General features: G+C 38.4%; 1 protein-coding gene across 4 annotated transcripts in view; it reads right to left on the reverse strand.

Annotated features, from left to right (window-relative positions):
- Positions 1-20,574, reverse strand: part of ptprz1a (protein tyrosine phosphatase receptor type Z1a) — a 51,774-nt gene that overhangs the window by 30,276 nt on the left and 924 nt on the right. For all 4 annotated transcript variants that reach the window (XM_026919205.3, XM_026919204.3, XM_026919206.3 and 1 more), the window contains exons 2-3: positions 4,513-4,584; positions 71-250 (exon numbers count right to left, since the gene is read on the reverse strand). In XM_026919205.3, coding sequence (XP_026775006.3) covers positions 71-250; positions 4,513-4,584 — 252 coding nt within the window. The remainder of the gene's footprint in view (positions 1-70; positions 251-4,512; positions 4,585-20,574) is intronic.

The raw sequence follows: 20,574 nt of genomic DNA on the forward strand, positions 1-20,574 counted from the left end.
AGAAATGTTGTTTTACATTTACATTTTCACCATCATCATAGTCATTTTTGAGAAATATTAGCAGCTGCACCTGTCTTGCCATCATTTTTTACTGTTGTGGACTCTGAGGTCTGCTTCTCCCAGCCTTCGAACCTCAACTTCTCAAACTGAACTTTGACCTGCGCCAGGCTCTCCTCAATGTTTATCGGTGACTGCTTGGCATTGTTGCATGATGGGTATTTCTTGGGCCATCTGTTTTGGTTTAATGTTCCTAAAAGGAATTAACATAGTATAATATGCATTTCTTAGATACGCAATGTAAAAAGAAAGGATAAACACTCTTTATTCAAAGAAGAGTACCAATATGATCCAAAGTACTTTGTGTAGCAAAACTGATGCTAAATCCAGGCTAGTGAGCTAGGATAAAGTTACCTAAACACCTTCTGGACCCAAGTTAACATGATCAGTATGACGTGGTAAATTGTTTGAATCAGTGGCTGTCTTTGGGTAAATAATCAGGTTCATACAGCATTAAAAAGCCTGATAAAGCAATGGCTTTAAATAAACCACATCCTTAGATTTTATTTAATGTTTGATGATTGCAACTCACAATGTTCACAAGCTAGCTAGCTTGCTAACTCCAGTATTTGCAGTTCCAAACATTCATGGAAGCTCATTACAAATAACAGCACAACATCTTGTTCTGTGTCTAGGCAGTCTGCACTATCTGCAGCAGTATATCAGTATTAGCTGATTTCTATGTGTTTAGTTTGCGTAGTGGAGGAAATGAACATGCCGTTAGAGGATAGAAGCAGAAAAAGTACTGTAACTCTCTGCTGGGACTTGATCAGCTTGTAGCTGTCCTCTCAATAACAGAGCCTACCACCCTGAGATAAGCTATAAACTATAGCCTCCATAAATACTTCAGCTCAGCCACTGCATCTTTTCAAACTGCTGCCAATGCAACTAACATGCTTGGAGGAGATGCTAACTGCCCTTTTCCTTATACACAGACACATGTTTATTCATGACAGAAATTTTTCATGCTTTTTTCCTGATAATTCACAACCACGACCTTAAAATGTTAGCAACTGGAAAACATCATTGTGCTGATTTCTATGGAAAATGAATTTTATTTCACTTTATATGAAGACACAAAATCCTCATACTTATTTTAATTAGTTTTCCATGACAACAATTTTCATCTCATGCTTTATTTTATAATATTAGAATAAAGAATCCTGGTAAACAATCCCTTTATTGCCTTTGAGTTCCTCTTTAGAAATTAGGGATAAAAAAATTATTTGAAACTAAGATACAAAGTTCTGACATGCCTTAGGAACATTTCTTTCTAAAAATATCTTAAAAGTATTCTTTCCCCAGCAGGGAAATGGCTAGAATGTATTTACTTCCCCTTCGATACTAAACAAAATTGTATTGTTCCAAAAAAAAACATTAATAGTAATATGTCTGAGTAAAACAGATCAGATCCCAGCAGTGTGAGCTAACAAAGAATGGCCAATTCTTAAATGTTCTCTCTCTTTTCCTCACTACCACCTCTCCATGTCTCTGGCATAAATATGTACCCTTATGAGAAGTAATACAGCATTATGCTGGTTTGTTTCCACCACATTATTTTCTCCACCTGCATATGGGTGAGTTATAATATTGTCTTATACTTTCAATACCATTACAAAAAGCCATACTTTTCCAACGTAATTAGCCTAAGAAAAATGATTCAGAACAGTTTATGGGTAATCCTGAAATTAATAAGAATGCGAAGTGGGTGAGTTAAGCGGCAGAGACGCTGACATTCAGGGCAGCACTGGTGAACAATATCCCATCTGCCTGGATGCTTGTCTGTATCCCTGGCATGATAATGCCCTCTTTGTTTTGCCAACTTCATTTGTCACCCAGATCTGATTTGTTGTGACATGCAAGAGTTGAGAGGCCAAAAGAGTCTAACCAAAAATGATGAATAAGGTTAAAAGAATATTAATTCCACAAAAATACATAAAATGACAGTAATAAAAATTTAACCATAGGAAAATAAATATTTAAGACAGGTTTTTCTGTGCTGTACCACCTCTGCTGAAAAAATAAGCCACATTAATGTTTGGTGAAGCAGAATTTCAGATCTGGCCTACTTTTGAAAGTAGAGCTGTGTGAGAAATGAGGGAATTCTCCACGGTGCTAAAAATGAGAGAGAAAGAAGTGAAAGGCAACATTGTGTCAGAGGTGTTATTTACTGTCAAATCTATGTTTATCATCTTTGTCATTGTTCAATGCAGTGGCGGCTCTTCCACAGGGGCAGTGATTTATATCATTTTTATTCACAAAGTCCTCATTCACAGCTCCATATGCTGAAATACCAGTAATCGATAAAAGCAAATCATCTCCATTGAGCTTCCACACTAGAGAGCTTTGACTACTGAGTCTGGTACTTTTTATCACGAACCATGGCCAAGAACTGCCTAGTTTGCCCGTCACTGCAAATGGCCAGCTGCATTTACTCTATACTAATTGCATCAAAGAAAATTAATAGCTTTTAACGATTTGATGCAGTAGGTATATTTCAATCCAGTGATCATACATTGATTAGCCATAACATTAAAACCACTGACAGGTGAAGTAAATAACATTGATTATCTCACTACAATGGCCCCTGTGAAGGGGTGGGATATATCAGGCAAGTGAACAGCCAGTTCTCGAAGTTGATTTGTTGGAAGCAGGAAAAAATGGGCAAGTGTAAGGATCTGAACGACTTTGACAAGGGCCAAATTGTGATGGCTAGATGACTGGGTCGGAGCGTCTCCAAAATGGCAGGTCTTGTGGGGTGTTGCCTGTATGCAGTGGTTAGTACCTACCAAAAGTGGTCCAAGGAATGACAACTGGTGAACCAGCAGCAGGGTTATGGGCACCCAAAGCTCACTGATGCTCATGGGGAGCGAAGGCTAGGTCGTCTGGTCCGATCCCACAGAAGAGCTACTATAGCACAAATCACTGAAAAAGTTAATGATGGGTATGATAGAAAGGTGTCAGAACACACAACGCATCGCAGCTTACTGCATATGGGGCTGCATAGCTGCAGACCAGTCAGAGTGCCCATGCTGACCCCTGTCCACCACCAAGAGCACCTACAATGGGTATGTGAGCATCAGAACTGGAACATGGAGCAAGGGAAGTAGGTGGCCTGGTCTGATGAATCACGTTTTCTTTTACATCATGTGGACAGCCTGGTGCGTGTGTGTCGCTTACCTGGGAAACAGATGGCACCAGGATGCATTATGGCAAGCCAGCAGAAGAAGTGTGATCTAAATACTGTTGCAGATCAAGTACACCCTTTCATGGCAACATTCTGCTGGGAAACCTTAGGTCCTGGAATTCATGTGGATGTTTCTTTGACACGTACCACCTACTTAAACATTGTTGCAGATCAAGTACATGGCAATGGTATTCCCTAATGGTAGTGGCCTCTTTCAGCAGGATAATGTGCCCTGCCACACTGCAAAAATTGTTCAGGAATGGTTTGAGGAACATGACAAAGAGTTCAAGGTGTTGACTTGGCCTCCAAATTCTCCAGATCTCAATCCAATTGAGCGTCTGTGGGATGTGCTGGACAAACAAGTCTGATCCATGGAGGCCCCACCTCACAACTTACAGAACTTAAAGCATCTGCTGCAAACATCTTGGTGCCAGATACAACAGCACACCTTCGAAGGTCTTGTGGAGTCCATGCCTTGATGGGTCAGAGCTGTTTTGGTGGCACAAGGGGGACCTACACAATATTAGGCAGGTGGATTTAATGTTATGGCCAATCAGTGTATATTGTTCTGAAAAGCTTGTCTTAGTGTTCAAAAGTTTCTTTTCCTGTCACAAAACATTAGCGTATACATGAGCACATATACAGAAGTATGGCCAGGCAATCAGATTGCAACTTTCAAAATTCTGAAGCTTGGGGCTAGTTTATGTCGGAACAAATTAACCATGATAGTTGCGACTAATTCTTTGCACTTCTATGTACAGCCAGTTGAGTGTTTGCAGACCATGAGCAAGGCAATGTTTTTTCATTTTTACTTCCAGCTGGTGTATTAGAAAATTCTCTTATATACTAATATATTGTAACATTAAGCATTAGAACAAATACTGCAACTATTTTCAAATGCATTAATCAAGCAAAGGCCCTTTTATTGATATTGTCACACTGTATGTTGTTTTAGCTTATAAGAGCTTTACAAAAAAGAAATTTTGTAGTCCTCCTTACAATAAGTAGTCAAAATAAGGCTACAAGTTAAATGGAGTCCTAGAGCAAGGCATTCAGGTATTCACATGCAAACCCAGCCAGTGGACATGACAAGCCAGGACTGATAACCCAAGACTATGTTCATGACTTAATTGCTCCATTTAACAGAGAATGAGTCTATTCTGTTGGGTTATGTGGTGCAAGCTCTGACAAGACAACTTCTTCAACTTCTGATGCTGCTCCGTGATAGATGTCTTCCCTCTTAGTGATGACAACTCAGTAGCACTTACCTGCATATGACCAGTCTATATTTTCTGCAAGCTTCTTTTGTGATCTGAATCCATAGGTTTGTGACACATCCACTGGAAAAAAATACAAACGAACGTACATTAAATTAAACACTGGAACATATCACTTCCCCAAAAATAATTTCACTAATTCCTGTGTATTTAATGAAAAAATGTGAAACTTGATGCCAGAATTATCTATTTATCTAATTATCAATTGGAATTATCCACAAGAAGCAATAGAAAGGCCTGAAATGTGGTGGAAAATCACCAACAAGATGTCAGACACAGGAAGGGCAGGGAGGAGTGAACGCCACACCTTTTAAAAGAACTTAAAAGAATGGATATGTTCCACGAAAACATTTTTATATTTTAGTCAAACATGACCATTATCTGTGACAGTATAAAAAGGTGAGGTATGGGTGAATGCCTGAAGAAACTAATCCAGGATTAATCATCTCATGACAGACATGCTATCATGCACAGAGGCAACAAAAGTGTTTGGCATGTAGCCAAGTCAACTGTATTCTCATGACAAAAAGCAAAAACAAAAATATAAAGTGTATATAGAATATATAAAAAAAATAAATGTATAATAAATAAAATAAACATAGTGTATTTTAGAATGATAATATATTTTTTTTAAAAAAGAGTGTTAACTAATGGCATATGTTTGTCTTGGTGAAAGATATTGATTAAAATATTTCACTCAAGTAATTTAACATTATTTAGGAATATCCCAACATTTCTCTTCTCTGTGTATTTTAGGGAATCCACACTGAATGCAGGCACATGAGTAAACTTCATTGGAAAAATCTTTCCTTCACCATCTACAACTGATAATGTTCTCTCTTTAGCTATCAAGCAACAGATTCTGAAACAAACTTGCATCATTACAGAAGAGCCAGTACTACACTGACAGCTGTCTTACATAGTATTCCATGTTTTCCTCCAGAATATGGATGTCTGTTTCTTCTACATATCAAGCTAATATGTTTAGTTAATGTGTGATTCATTTTGACAAAATTATAACAAACCTGGAACACATGACTATATGTCACATCGCGGAGTGGATTCTTAAACTGAGGACAGAGCGACACAGATGCAGGGAGTGAGGAATTTATAGCGTTCACTGGGATGCTCTAATTACGAAATGATTAGCATGTGCAGCCTCTATGTAGGCCAGGTCTCTGACCCAAAGCTGTCAACTTTCAATGTGTGTTATTTTATCAGCCCAGCTCAGTTAAAATAAATGTACCTTATGGTCTGTTCAGGTAATAATATTAATATTTTACCAAAAGCAGAACAAACATTTATATTGTATAAGATTATCATTTATATAACATATATTCTCATTTAGTTATGTAAAAAAATAATAAAGGTGTCCAAATATGACTGTTTTTGTTAAATCTTGTGTAAATATGGAACAAAAAGGTGGTTCTAGTTCCTGTCACGTTCCCGCTGTCTCTTATTTGCACTCTCACCTGTGTACACACACCTGCCATCAGGAGGCATGTAAAGGTGTTTTGTGTGTATATTTCCAAATTGTTTATATGGTTTAGACTAAAAATACATTCTGTGTTGCTTTAAAAGAGATTTCCTGGGTCCACTACTAGAAGAACCCACTATTAAATAGTGAACTGAATGTGAGAGTTACATTTGTATGGTACAAAACATCAATATTTCTAAATTACCTGTTTAGCTTGACAATTAGGAAATTATTTAATTAGCAATTTGGATAAAGTCAGCATACACCCAAGTTTTCAATGCCTTTTTGTGGCATCAGTCTTTCTTCCATTATTTTCCACTGTCGCATCATTGTGTCTGACAAATTAAACATTTCAAACAACACATCTTTTAAAGCTCTTGTCTCCTCTTTTGCTCCCACACCACACTATGCTAACGTCCTCTTTTTCCACATAAAAGAACAATCCCATGAGAGAACTCTCCCTCAAGGGAACAAAAACAGTGTGAGCAACAATGCCCTTGACTTGAAACACCACTTCTGTCCTAGCACCAGCTTACATCTGAAGATAGTTTACATTGTGAATGTGAAGCAGGTGTACCTGTCTACCTATCCAGTATAAACACAGGATTATGGCTTTGGTTCTACTGTTATTTGTGTCTGACAAAAATGTAGCCTCCACTGAACACAATGTAAAAATACAACCCATCTATGCACTTTGTCATTAAACTGTGTCTTTTTCCTGTGTCTATTCCGTATCAGACAGCACAGTGGTGCAGTGTTGCAGCTCCAGGGTCACTGGTTCGATCCTGCGCTCAAGATACTGTCTGTGTAGAGTTTCAGATGTTCTCCACGTGTTAGCATGGGTTTCCTCTGGGTTCCCTGGGTTTTCTCCCAGCCCCAAAAACATGCCAACAGGTGGACTGGTGGGGAATGTTGTGTGTATGGTGCCCTGTGATGGTCTCTGTGATATCCCATTGAGGGTGTATTCCAGCCTTGCATCCAGTGGTCCCAGAATAGGCTCTGTATCCACTGTGACCCTGACCAGGATAAAGTGGTTACTGAAGATGAATGAATGATACTCTTGATCAGTATTTGCTTACCATTATGTAATGACACTGGTTTGTGCAATGAGTTAATAGGTTAATTAAAGAGAAGTAACAAAGTACAATAGTACAATTTTCAGTACTTTATTTGAGTTCCTCTTGGACATACAACTTTTTACTCACTGCATTTCAAAAGACAAATCTCTACTTTTTTGCAAATTTCTACACTTAAGGAACAGAGACTAGAGAACAAAGAGCAACAGAGCAAAGCAGCTGTGTGATGCCAGGACTCCTCTGTATGATGACACCAGCATTGAAATGAAACAATTTTAATGATAATTTGACCAGTCATGACCTGGAGGATGTTGTTGAGGGAATCACTGTGTCGTGAAACATTTCCCATCCATCATTCCACCTTAGAAAAAACTATTTAAGAATCAACTGAGAGAACATGAGCTCTTGGCTTTCAAGAATTCTCAAATAAAAATTCACTGCAAATATCTCTCCATCGTTAGCTACAATACATACTATACCTACGTAATTAATATAACCTGGTATTTTCTGAAAGAGCAAGGTACTGAATTACTTGAATTAAATTATTAAATTGAGAAAACTGAATTAATATTTGACAAATTTGCTTTTGTCCAGCACCACTGACCCGGTGTGTGTTCTGGCCTTCTCCAATTACTCAGCATGAACATGATCAAAATAAGATCAGTATCAGGGCTGTAATGGGCTAAGCATAGCATCCAACTTCCTGTGTGATTGCTTTTGTCTGACAGGACCCATATACTCTTTCACTCAATCAACACACTTGCTCTGCGCCAAGCAGCACCGCTGATGGCTTAATTTCCTGTTCATGGTAACAGAGCGTGAACAGAAGCGTGCAACAACCTGCTGCATCCTCACTGCAGGACAACAGGGCTTTGTGTTTTCTGCCAATTGTGGAATAAGGCAAGTGAGGGTTTTAATACTTTCATGTGAACTGGTTTTATCTATCATAAAATACATAATGTATTTTGTTCTGTAGCCTGTCATGCATCTGCTGTTGTATAGGTGTATAGGCTGTAGGCTCAAGTCTTACATGTCTGATATTAGCATCAGTAATATCTGTAGTGAGCATAAAAATAAGAGGATTGTGGAGGCCCTGAGAGATTCTGGCAAACAGACACCCACACCCACCCACACACACACACCCACACACAACCACACACACACAACCACACACATACACACAAACTGAAAGAGCCCATACCCTCACCCTCATACAGAGAGAGTGAAATAGAGGCTGAAAATGGCATCCAGGTTTTGGAAAGATGTTCAAAAATATAGACATAAACCTTTCAACCATGATGTGTTTGTTATTTAAGAGAATGTTGCATTTAGCTGATGAAGCTAGTGAAATGCACAAAATGCACATAAAATGTATACTCCAGTGTTTTTTTAACCTAATCTTTTTTTAATCTAACATTTGCAGTGTAAGTAGATACTTAAGATCATTTGAACACACTTAGTAGTACTGTTTGACTTTACAGCATACAGTTTAGGATCAGTAATTACTCATATTTGGGGTCATCCAGAAGAGGGTGGGTTCCATGTTGAGTCTGGTTCCTCTCGAAGTTTCTTCCTTATGTCGTCTCAGGGAGTTTTACTTTCTCTTTGGGGAGCTAAGATGCTTTGTGACAATGTCCAAGTGATATAAAACTGACTTGAAGTGAATTGAATTGAATTGAACTAAATTGAAAGCGTAATCCCCAAGACCAATTATCCTGGCACAATTTCGGGACAAAAAAACAGTAAAGACAAAACTTCATATAGAAGTCTTAGGGCAAATTCTGTGACTACAATGCAGATTGAAAACTATAAGCATTACACTCAAACAGTACAGATCTTAGACATGAGAATATCTACCCAACCTCTTACAGAGTTTTACCAAGCTTTCAACACAGGTGCAATACAGTAAAAAGTAGTTCTGGCTACTTATGTTATTCCTAAGGTTTTGTGCTATCCATGTGACGTCCAGGAATAACCACAAATTCATCCCTGTATGTAAAAAATTACATTTATATTTATGTAAATTTATATATATATATATATATATATATATATATATATATGTATATAAATATATAGATATATGAATTTATGGAGCATTTATGAAAGCACAAAAATGTTGCCACAAAAATGTGCTTTCCATAAACTTTTATTAACTGCCCCAACAACTGCCCTTAGTCTTCTCGCTCTAAGTACATTTTTTGTTGCAACAACTTGAACTAACATTTGTATCTGATAAAAGTTACAGTAGAATTGTCTAGAAAGTTTTCATCTGTCATCATTGCTCAGTGATCAACAATGTTTTGCCTGGAAACTTGCATTAGATTTGCATGCAAAAATGCAAGAGTCCACCTGTGTGTATGCGTCTTTATTTACACTGAAAAAAGGCTATACTTATTTTGTGTCTGAATAAATGTTATTTGAAAGCTGTCTAAAAGTTTATTGGAAACTTTAGGGTCTTTTTTCTCAAAAACAAAGTTTGATGACAGTCACCAATTAATGCAAAATGGGCAAACTCTCATCTAGTGTAGTCCAGAAAGTTGAGAATTCTTTTTCTTTCGTTCTGAGTCTCTGAATATTGTATTGAACATGCATCATAAGCATGGGTACTACACTTAGAAGCAACATCATCTTCGCTTTGTATTTTAAACTGGATGCAGATGTCCAGTGGCATTAGAGGCATTAGGAACATGAAAGTTAGAGAGTGAAATCAAAAGGGTAAGAAAAGAGCACAGATTTGTTCATATAAATATCTCTATACCTCAGGAAGAGAGAGGATTTGGAAAGAATGACTATTTGTGCCCAGTGAGGTGGAAAAGCTACAGGTATTAGACTTAGACATGGAGCACTGCTGTGTGAAAACATGTTACTGTAATTATCTTCAACTTCTACTGAGATAATGTGATACTAATAACGTTAAACGTTAAACATTAAAATGTTTCAATGCAGCTGTCACTGTTATTTCCCCTTTTATGCACACTGAATTTAAATCGCAGCATAACATTTGGTGTAACCCACTTCATTAAGGACAAATGGGCTTCCAGGACACAGGACTTAGAAAAGGAACAGAAATGTAAGAGGGACAAAATAAACAATACCAGGCTTTGTTCGCAGTAACACCACTATACCTCTTTAAGGAATTTTGAGGGAGAGAGAACAGAGCGACTGAGTTTCCACTCCAGACATGTGTCACAAAGCAGCACTTAAAAGCTCAGCCTACATTAAACGGATGCAGCAGAAGTGGCAGATAAAGAACGGACACTTTATAGAACAAAGTGGAGAAAGACCAAGGGACAGTAGGTGACCTGTAAGAGTTCTGACTGTTAAAGTACTCCTTTTAAAACCAAAATGAGAACACTTGGTCTGAGGACTATAAAATAATTTGATGAAATAACTCCATAGAGAGAAAATGGATTATACAATATATGGTCCAAGTTCTGCAAAGTGAGCTTCATATAATCAATGTGTTATGTGTCAAAGCTACTTGCCATCAAGGACAAGTATTGTTCATAATTTCTATGCCACAACATATAAATGTCTATTATGTCTAAGTGATAATTGCTAATGTCAATGCTTTCACATAGCAATGGGAATGGATCAGGAAAGCGTTTTCACGCTGTATATAGAACTGATATTTTTAGTGTATTCTTGTCTAACTATGAACGGATAACCAAGACCTGGAAGCTGTCAACTGACACTTTAAAAGCTGCCAAAACACCATGTGTGCAATTAGCCCAAGGGAATGAAATGCAATTTAGGTGTGTGTTTTGTGTGTCCTGATAAAATAATGTACTTTTTATAAAAGCTATGAGCTTCTTTTCAAAGAACTCAAAGGGATTTTTTTTTTTTTTGTCGTTATGGGTTAAGATTAAAAAGATTTAAAAAGCCAATTTAATCAATCAATCATTTAAAATTAAATCTAAAACACAATAAAGTATGCAAAAACTGAAGGGGTCTGAATACTTTCACAACCCAATTTACTATATATAGCTTATTCCATCGTGTTTGTGTTAGCTAAGTCTATACAAAACTATAATCACAGCCCAGCGATACATGTGAAATCTGCAGGTGTGTGTTTGGACTAGGAATGTATTATCTGCATCCTGTCTTGAGATGTTTTCTGTATTGACTTGGACATGTCTCAGTTTTACTGTATCTCGGCATCTGTAGCTGGAATGGGCTCGGTCTCAGGCACTGGTTTTGGTCACATCCGGGAGTTTGTAAAAAGAATGTGTTATCTACGTGTTTTGTTAAGAATTTTTGTTATCTTTTCTTTGAAAAAAAATTAATTCTTCTAGAAAACATCACCGAATCATTGTCACAATGCACAAATGAAGCCAAGTAGTTGAAGTAAAGCTTTGGCTTTGAAAAGGATTTGATGTTTTTTGGTCTTGATCTTGACTTTCATTTGGACTTCGCATTGACCCCCTTAAGTCTCAGCTTTGACCTGATCTGAATAATATACTTTAAGATGAATGACTTATTAATAAGCAGAGAGAGGTAATATATTTATATGACTAATATTCAGTAAATCACTTTAGTTTAATATATAACCCCTTAAACTCACAGTCTATTATTCAGTCGTTCATCTTAAAACATACAGTATTATTCAATAGCATTTATAAACGATTAGTAACAACAGTAAAACTAATAGGAAAGAGTATGTAGTTATGAGAGCGAGGACTATAAGTCAGCCAATGGGAGTTTAAAACAAGAAATGAAAATCTCTAGGATTTTATAATCTTTTTTTCCTCTTTCTTCTTTTGATCCCTGGTTGAATTTGTTGCTCAAAAACAAAGGCACAAAGTACAGCAAGCCATTTTTATCTCCTATCACTAACAGCCCAGGCTGCCAATCAGCATGCGAGCAGTGAAGCTACATTCATCCTGGAAAACAAGCGGATCTCTACATGCCCTCTGGCCATTGCGACTTCCCTCCTTCCCTCACTCATTGTCATGGACACAGCACCAGTCCAGCTCCATTCAGACAGACTCCCTGCAAGTTTATATCACTTTACCCAGTTTCCTTTCTCTCCACTAAGCCGCACATCTCTTACCAGTCACCCTTGAATGCTGCCTTTTGTAATGTCTATACAATCCTTGTTGTTCTCAGCCATTAGGTAAACTTTAGAACTTCCTGAAGGAAAAGCTGCCTGTGTTCGCCCTTTTTCAACTGTATATACAAGTGGGAAATTTCCATTCAATTATAAGAATAAATTACCATTTTACCTGTTTACTTATAAAATATTGCCTGCAATATGCTTCTGTAAAAAAACTACCTAGTCTGTAAAATATCTGTAAACATTTACAATGGGCCTGGGAGTGTTTTAAACACAAAGCCCATGTGAACACTTTGTTTATAGAGGAACAGAGCTTTAAAGTGATTGAAGAGACAGTTTCACTGCGTAGGTTTATTTAGTGAATACCCCTCTCAGTCACACATGCCTGCTGTACTGTCCCTGTAAGCGAGCCTCTAGTGCCAAATGCAGGGAATTATGAAGACTGAGGCTGGAACAAAAACAAATAGACACTGTTCCTTCTAATCCAATGTAACTCTAGCACTAGAAGAGAAGTCCAACTCCTTACTCAGTGCTTTCATGCATTTACAGTGCCCTGTTTTCTTTTCAGGGTGGCAAAAAGTAACCTGAGTGCCGGCCCACATTCACATCCACTGTTCACATTCAGTTAAGGCTGAAAAGGCTTTAAAAATATATAAAACACAGCCCAGAACAGCACACAGCACAATGTATAAGTGTCTTCTTTTACTAATCATTAGATTCACATTGTGTCACTTCGATTGACAGCTCTTGGTAGCACAACTAGATGCTATCCATGTCTCAAAGTACTTTTCCGTCAGACTGTGCAGTATGGCACAATAGAGTAATAAATCAGTAAGTTACCACAATTTCAACTGGTGAATAAACACCTGTCTGAATTTGATTAAGTACTAGGCATTCCAGACTGGGTCTACTGCTCACCATTGACTGGTCAAACAGCAATCATAATGGAATCATCACTCAGGCCACCATCAACTTGAAAAAGCACTGTGTAGCTAGAATTGCTTTTCTATTCGACAGTATGGATCGTTAGTGGTAATGAGTACAGTAGTGGGTAGTATTAGCTTGGTTGGCCATGTCCGCATGACATTTAATAAAAATATTAAAAGATAAGTCACATCTTAAAACTTAATGTTGCTACTGTTGTTACTATTTACAGTTAACACTGTCATTAACAATTAAATGGAAAATTCTGTCACCACCCCACAACTCTTCTACATGCAATGGGAAATAGACACATACAAAGCTAGACTGGGATTCAGATTAATTACCTGTGTTGACTGGAAAAGGGACAAAAAATGGACAACAATGAAAGAAGACCTTTAAGCTGTCAGTATGAACAGAGCCATTTAGAGATCCTGCTATGACAAATTCCAATCTTGCTGCCAGTCAGCTTACCAGTTAGATTAAAAGATGGTGCTCCCATTGAAGATTACCGGTTTTAACACAATAGGTCTGGGAATGTGTATACTAGAAACATCAATTAAGAAACACAATAAATAATGTCAAGGACAGCTAAAAGAATTTCCTAATTATGGTTCTCTTCCAGACCTGAAGCCTACATACTAGAATCAACAGTCATTCTTACACATATGTTATGAGTAAAAAAGCTATCCAGAATTAATCTGTGCATACATCCTTACGTATAACTAAGACGCCTTCTCCGACACTGGGCATGCCTACAGTGCAGCAAAAAACAGCTTAATTGCCAGTGGTATGCATTTTGCCTGTCACAAGCATGATAAACTATGCTGCTCTTAACTGCTTCCTGGAATTATGCTAGTTATAGGAATTATACTTATTCCTGGAGCTTAAATTTCAAGACTCAGATGTTCCTAATTGGTGAAAGTCCTTAACCACAGCACATCACATCTGTATTCCCTTTGGCAGAGAGGGCAGGGTTTCTGTCTCTCTCTCTCTCTCCCTTTTATCACTATGTATTATGTGGGCAGTAGTACAAAAGGGGCTTCATTGACGTAAAGGAATAGTGTACTGACTGTTACACTGTTATGCTATATTACGCTACATTATATAGTGAGTAAAGCATGAAGTGCAAGTACAATTACATCCAAAGAAACAAAACTAATTACATGTTTAATGTGATTTCAGCATATTAGTAAAAGAGTGCAGCATATTACATTTTCAGTTATAACCAGAAGGACATAGTGCAAGGCTATCTTATCTACCATAGCTGTGCTACATACACAATGTTCTACATCTGTGACCTTTAAGGATTTAAATTTGAAGTTTGTGTCCACCTGCACTCTATACAGAAATAGAGGGAAGATTTAATCACATCTGAGGAGCTTAATCTTTTGCCTTTATTGGCTGCATTTCTTCCCAATGATTTGATATAAAGGCAGAAAATGGAAGGTCACCTGTTTCTCTTTGGGTTTTGTGATTGTTTTCTTGTATTGGCCAATGAATGTTGTTAAATGCTCTCAACAACAATGTAATCAGATTATTTAAAGATATGAGCCTGCCAATATGAGGGCTTGTCTTACCACCCACCACCACAGAACAGTTCAATCCATTTCACTAGGAATGGCAACAAATATATATTAGGATTTTAAGCCATTTAATTTGCTTGGTAACAGCTGGGCTAAAATTTAAAAATGTTAGAGTGATTATATGTAGCATATATGTACAGTTGGGGTCATAAGTTTACATATGCCTTGCAGAATCTGCAAAATGTTAATCATTTTTAAAAAATAAGAGGGATCATAAAAATTGCATTTTGTTTTTTATTTAGTACTGCCCTGTATAAGCTATTTCACATAGCAGATGTCTACATATAGTCCACAAGACACAATAATAACTGAAATTACACAAAAGAACCAGTTCAAAAGTTTACACACGCTTGATTCTTAATACTGTGTGTTGTTATCTGGATGACTGACAACGACTGTTTTTATGGTTTATGATAATTGTTCATGAGTCCCTTGTTTGACCTGAGCAGTTAAACTTCCCACTATTCTTAACTGATTGTTCTTAATCATGATTTTGAGACAACTGAGGGACACACAGTATTAAGAATCAATCGTATGTAAACTTTTGAACTGGTTCATTTTTGTAAATTCACTTATTATTGTGTCTTGTGTACTATGTGTGTACATCTATGTGAAATAGCTTATTCAGGGCAGTACAAAATAAAAAACAAAATGCAATTTTTATGATCCATCATTTTTTTTAATTATTAACATTTTGCAGATTCTGCAAGGCGTATGTAAACTTATGACCCCAACTGTAGCTCTAAATATTTAACTTATTTATGCTGGATATTAGACATAAATTTGGATAAGTGCTAGTGTATCTAAAAATAATGATATCCAAAGCCAAATTGGGCCTTAAAATTTTTGAGACTCTTCTACAACTAACAGCGCCGATAATCATCTCTAATTAGTCTCAAATAGCCCGACACAACATGTTTTGAATGTGTGATCAAGCAATTACTTATCATCTGCTAAATCCCAACAAACTGGCTGCCAGAAAGAAGTGTATGGCCTTCTGGGGAATGTGAGAAGTGCTTTGGGGTTCTCAGTGAAACAGCCTACCTCTCCACAATTTTTTAACTCATGTCATTCATTCAACATTTTAAGCTCAGCTGTAAAATATTCAAAACCATAAAAGGGGTAAGAAAGAAATAACAGTGGGAGATCTGAGATGAGAGCTTGCTTGCTAATTGCTTTTCACCTGCTTTAAGCCACAGTGGTTTTCCCTGGACTATACAGTGTAGACAGAGTGAACCGAGAAGCAGGCTCATTAAAAGACTCTGAAAATCTCCCATTATTTCTTTGATGGCCTTGAGTACCCAGGCGAGTAGCTATTTGGAGTGGTATCCTAATTGAAAAGGGCACAGATTCTCACATGAAGAAAGAGTGGCTAACTGGAGGAGTGCTATGCTCTCTGGGCTGGCTTTGCCTTGACCAACCCTAAAAAGGATCAATTCAGTGATTCACACTGTCACACTATTACCAGACTGAGGGAAGCTTATTGGCCCAACCTGGCTACTCATCGAAGCCTGACTTTTTACTAAAAATGCACTGTTGTAATATGGCATATTGAACTCCCTTTCTTTGAGATATGGGTTCTATTTTCATGATTGTGATGCAAAATATAAGCATAATACTAGCATCATATATATTCTCAGTATTTTTGTGACCATTGGTACAGACAATAACCTGGTGCAGAGCGGCACAACTGTGAAAAGAATTGGGGTCTAAATTAATACACAGCACAGCGCAGTGATATTTTCATAATGACATACAGTTAGATCATATGTCAATATTTTATTGCGAGAATTGACCGTAGGGCTCACAAAAGGGTTGAATATAGATAGAATGTAGGCAGTATATAGACAGTATCAATACTGCACAAACACTTTCAAAAGACTTTCATAACACTGAAACACTATAACTGCAGATAGAAGGGCAGTATCTTGACAATCCTTCATGGATTTACGCAAAAGACAAATAAACAAATCCTCCATACAGGTTATAAGAAATGGGAAAAGACTTCCCACTGATAGATTTTGAATGTCACGCCCCCTGTTGCCAAACTCCACCCACGCCAGTGCAGAAGCATTCATTTTTGACTGTGAAAACAGCAACTGGGCAAGAACTGGAAAATAATGGCTTACACCCAGCCAAATTAGCATTATGCCAGCATCATGCCAGCAAATTACGCTTGCACACAAACAAAAGTAAAGCCCTCTCCTTTTTCAGAGGTTACCAAACCTCTAATGGCTAAGCACTCTAATCACTTATGATCACGTACACTATATGGCCAAAAGTATGTGGGCACCTAACCATCACACCCACATGAGGATCTTCTCCAAAACATTGCCACAAAGTTGGAAGCACACCATTATCTAGCAAGTAGCATTGAGATTTCCTTTCACTGGAACTAAGCAGCCCAAACCTGCTTCCGCATGGAAATGCGCCTGCGCACAAACCATAGTCGATAAAGACGTGGTTTTACAAGGTTGGAGTGGAAGATTTCTAGTGGACCATGCCCTGATCTCAACCCCACTGAACACCTTTGGGATGAATTGAAACACTGACTGTGCCCCAGGCCTCCTTGCCCGACATCAGTGCGTGACCTCACTAATGCTCTTGGGGTTGAATGAGCACAAATCCCCACAGCCACGCTCCAAAATCTAGTGAAAAGCCTGATGAGATGTCTGCCAGACATGCTGAGATCTGAGTGGAAACATACAGTAAGTGTCTGAGAGAGGGAAGGAGAGGATAATTTGAGTGTCGTCTGCATAGTACAGGTATGAAAATACATGTGAGGATATGACCTCACCAAGCGGTCTATTACAGAGGGAGAACAGAAGAAGACCAAGTACTGAGCCTTGCGGGACACCAGTGGAGAGTCTGTGTGGAGCAGATGTGGATCCATGTCACCTGATATGATCGACCTTACAGGTAGGAAGCAAACCATTGCTATAAAATTGTAGCTGACACTATACAGTGAATATTGTGTGTGACATTTACTGTTTACTGTGATCTTCTGTTTGCTGTGCACTCCAGCCCCAGTTTTTACCGTAGAAGATGGTCAAGTCTGTCAGGCTTCCAGCCTACATACTGTATGATCACATGTCCAATGGCATGTCAAAAGCACTAAGAACAAGCAAAACAGGATGTTTTTAGTAGAATAAACACTACTGTTGTACGTGTTGCTGTTGTGGTAAGTAGCCATTAGCTCAAAGAGATGACAAGAATCATTAGAAATGTTTGATCTAAAATATGCACCCAGTTGGGAGGTGTTAAAGAAAGAAGCAACAATACAGTAGACAAAGTTACGTGAGCTTCATTCTACAACATTCAGCACCTGCATTCAGTAACTTAATTCTCTTAATCTCTTGGCTCTTAACAGTAGAAACAGTCAACCCATGCTATAAAGAAACATGTGCTAAGGAAGAATTATTTTTACTATACAGACAGCGACACTAAAATGGACCATGTAATTTGATTCTTATATCTTTACAATTCACCAAACTATACGTTCCTGATGTATGTCCCTACAGACTGAGAATCTTCCACATTCTTGCTGTTAACATACAGGCTTTTTGTTAACTTCCACTTCTTTCATTGGTATTCTTGTCTCGATCAGGGACCATCAATATCTGAGACACTTCCAGACCACACACCTCCAGACCTCTAAAGAGAAGAAGGAGAGCTCGACGCTTCTTTACCAGCCATTCAACAGGACTCCTGTTGTTCTCTCAAATTGCTGATGTGAGTCAGCCTTTGAGACAGCTCTGCTCTACCGACATTAATTAAGTGGCTAGTCAGGGCCACTGACCCTCCTGGCAAAGAAGCACCAGGGCACCAGCAGAGCCTGTAACACCACACACATGATGATGAACATACTGAGTACACGAGTGAAAGAGATTGAAACAAAAAAGGGACATATGACAGTACAGAGCCTCAGGGAAGGAGAAGATAGATGAGCACTGTATGTAGCTAAATAGGGCACGGGAAATGATAAATTAGAAAATCACATAAGGTCAAAGGACTGAAATGTACCATGACAATAAAGAGCTAAAGAAAAATGTGTTTTGGTATCAAGAAAAGAAAATAAGGTAAGAGACAGTAAAATTAAAAGGAATTAAGGCTGGAAGACAAGAAATAACTTGCTGATCAAAAAGGAGAACTACAAAAGGGAGAGAAAGAGAAAGAAATACTAGTGAAGAGTAAGGCGGAGAAAGAGCGGAGTGTAGAAGTATTTGAGAGCCTTTCTCTAGAAGGCCAAAAAAAAGAGGTGCTCCTAGTCCTGCTGGCTGAGACAGAGACAGGGCAGCCAGCAAGGTCCCAGGGCAGCTGACACTCTCATGATGGGTACAAATCATACACCCACACAGAACACAAACACAGACACACACAAAGGTACTTAAACCCCCCCTCCCTCCTTCTCCATCACTACTGGGACAAACCAGGGGCCCGTCTGAGTGTCACACTCATATGCCATATACAATGAACTCCCCCTCCCTGCCTGACTCTCTGTGTGACTGTGTGCCCGCAAGCACCGGTCGCCTCTTGCCAGCCAGGCACATAACAAATCAAGCAGCTGACAGCATAATTCACTGGGGGACCTAGGCCCAGAGCCTTGGGCTGTCCAGCATGGGGATTTGGCCTGCATGTTCCATTCAGCTATGGCCCGCTCACTGTCCCGTGGAAGAGAGACAAGGCTCAGAGACCCACTGTGCTCCCCTGTGCATGCCTGAGTGAATACGCTTGGGGCTAATACCAACTAATCTGGTCATCAAAATGCCCCCTTTGCCGCTGAGAAGAAATCTGCTCCCCTTTTTCACCAGCAAAGGTTGGGTGGGTCTGCATGCCTAACCAGCTCAAGAAAGGAAGAAAGACAGAGGCAGAGAAAGAGACTTGCTGGAGGGGAAATGTGGAGAGGAACTTTTACACTATTAAATTTCCATCTGTAAAAGTAGGTATGTGATAGAAATGTAATATAGATTTTTTTTAAATAGCATATCACCTTGATATTAACAATAAATGAGACAGAAAAATGTGGTGTCTTACTGAAAGCATGCAAACAGTTGAGTGAGCACGCAACTAATTGGAGCATGTGGTTCCACACACACTGCCACATGCCCTGCATAGGTGCGTACACACAAGGCATGTGGGAGGGGACTCATGGAACCTAAATGCCTTTTTGACTGACAACTCTGCAGTCTACAGTCGCCATCTGTCACAAGCTCAGCGTTTAAAAACAACACAGAGGCTTTTGCAGTGGAAAAACAGAACACTGCCCAATAATACAAGGAAAAAAAAAAACTTATCTATAGTGCTGCACTTGGGAAAACAGATGGTGTGAAAGTCTACATTTCATTCATAAGGCCATGCGCTCTTCTTCCACTAAGTCTTATGAGTTCCAGAAGGTTGAGCCTTTCTTTGTGCCACAGATTTCATGAAAGCGTCATTGAGAGCACCAATTGAAAGGGGTGAAAAAGAAGGAGCTGAGGGTAGAGGGCTACAGCTGAGCTTTTTTGGAGCCCAGACCATCCTTACTGTCCCAGAGTAAATTTCCAAAGAGCACTGACTGCTGAAACCTTGATTGTTATTCAATTCACAACAGAAAAGTTACTCAGGTTCACAAGCTGGTTTACAAAAAGACTTTAGCATCTCTTAAGCAAATGGGTTTTAACTGGATTTAAGGGTCCGTGGGTACAACTTTAGTACAACCCCCTTTTTCCATTTTTGGTAAAACAGCTTGGATGAGGTAATAGTGGCTTATTTGTATTTTTTAATGCTGCTTTAACACTAAGATCAATAAATTCTTCTCCTCTTCCATCATTTAGAACTGTCTTTCTTGCCCTCTGAGATGCAAAAATCTGCAACCTCTACATCTATATCTTACTTTCATGCTCTAAGACATGACATAAATCCATTTGCAATCATGTAACGAATATCATATTTATA

Source organism: Pangasianodon hypophthalmus, chromosome 9, assembly GCF_027358585.1.
Source record: "Pangasianodon hypophthalmus isolate fPanHyp1 chromosome 9, fPanHyp1.pri, whole genome shotgun sequence".
Lineage (NCBI taxonomy): Eukaryota > Metazoa > Chordata > Actinopteri > Siluriformes > Pangasiidae > Pangasianodon > Pangasianodon hypophthalmus.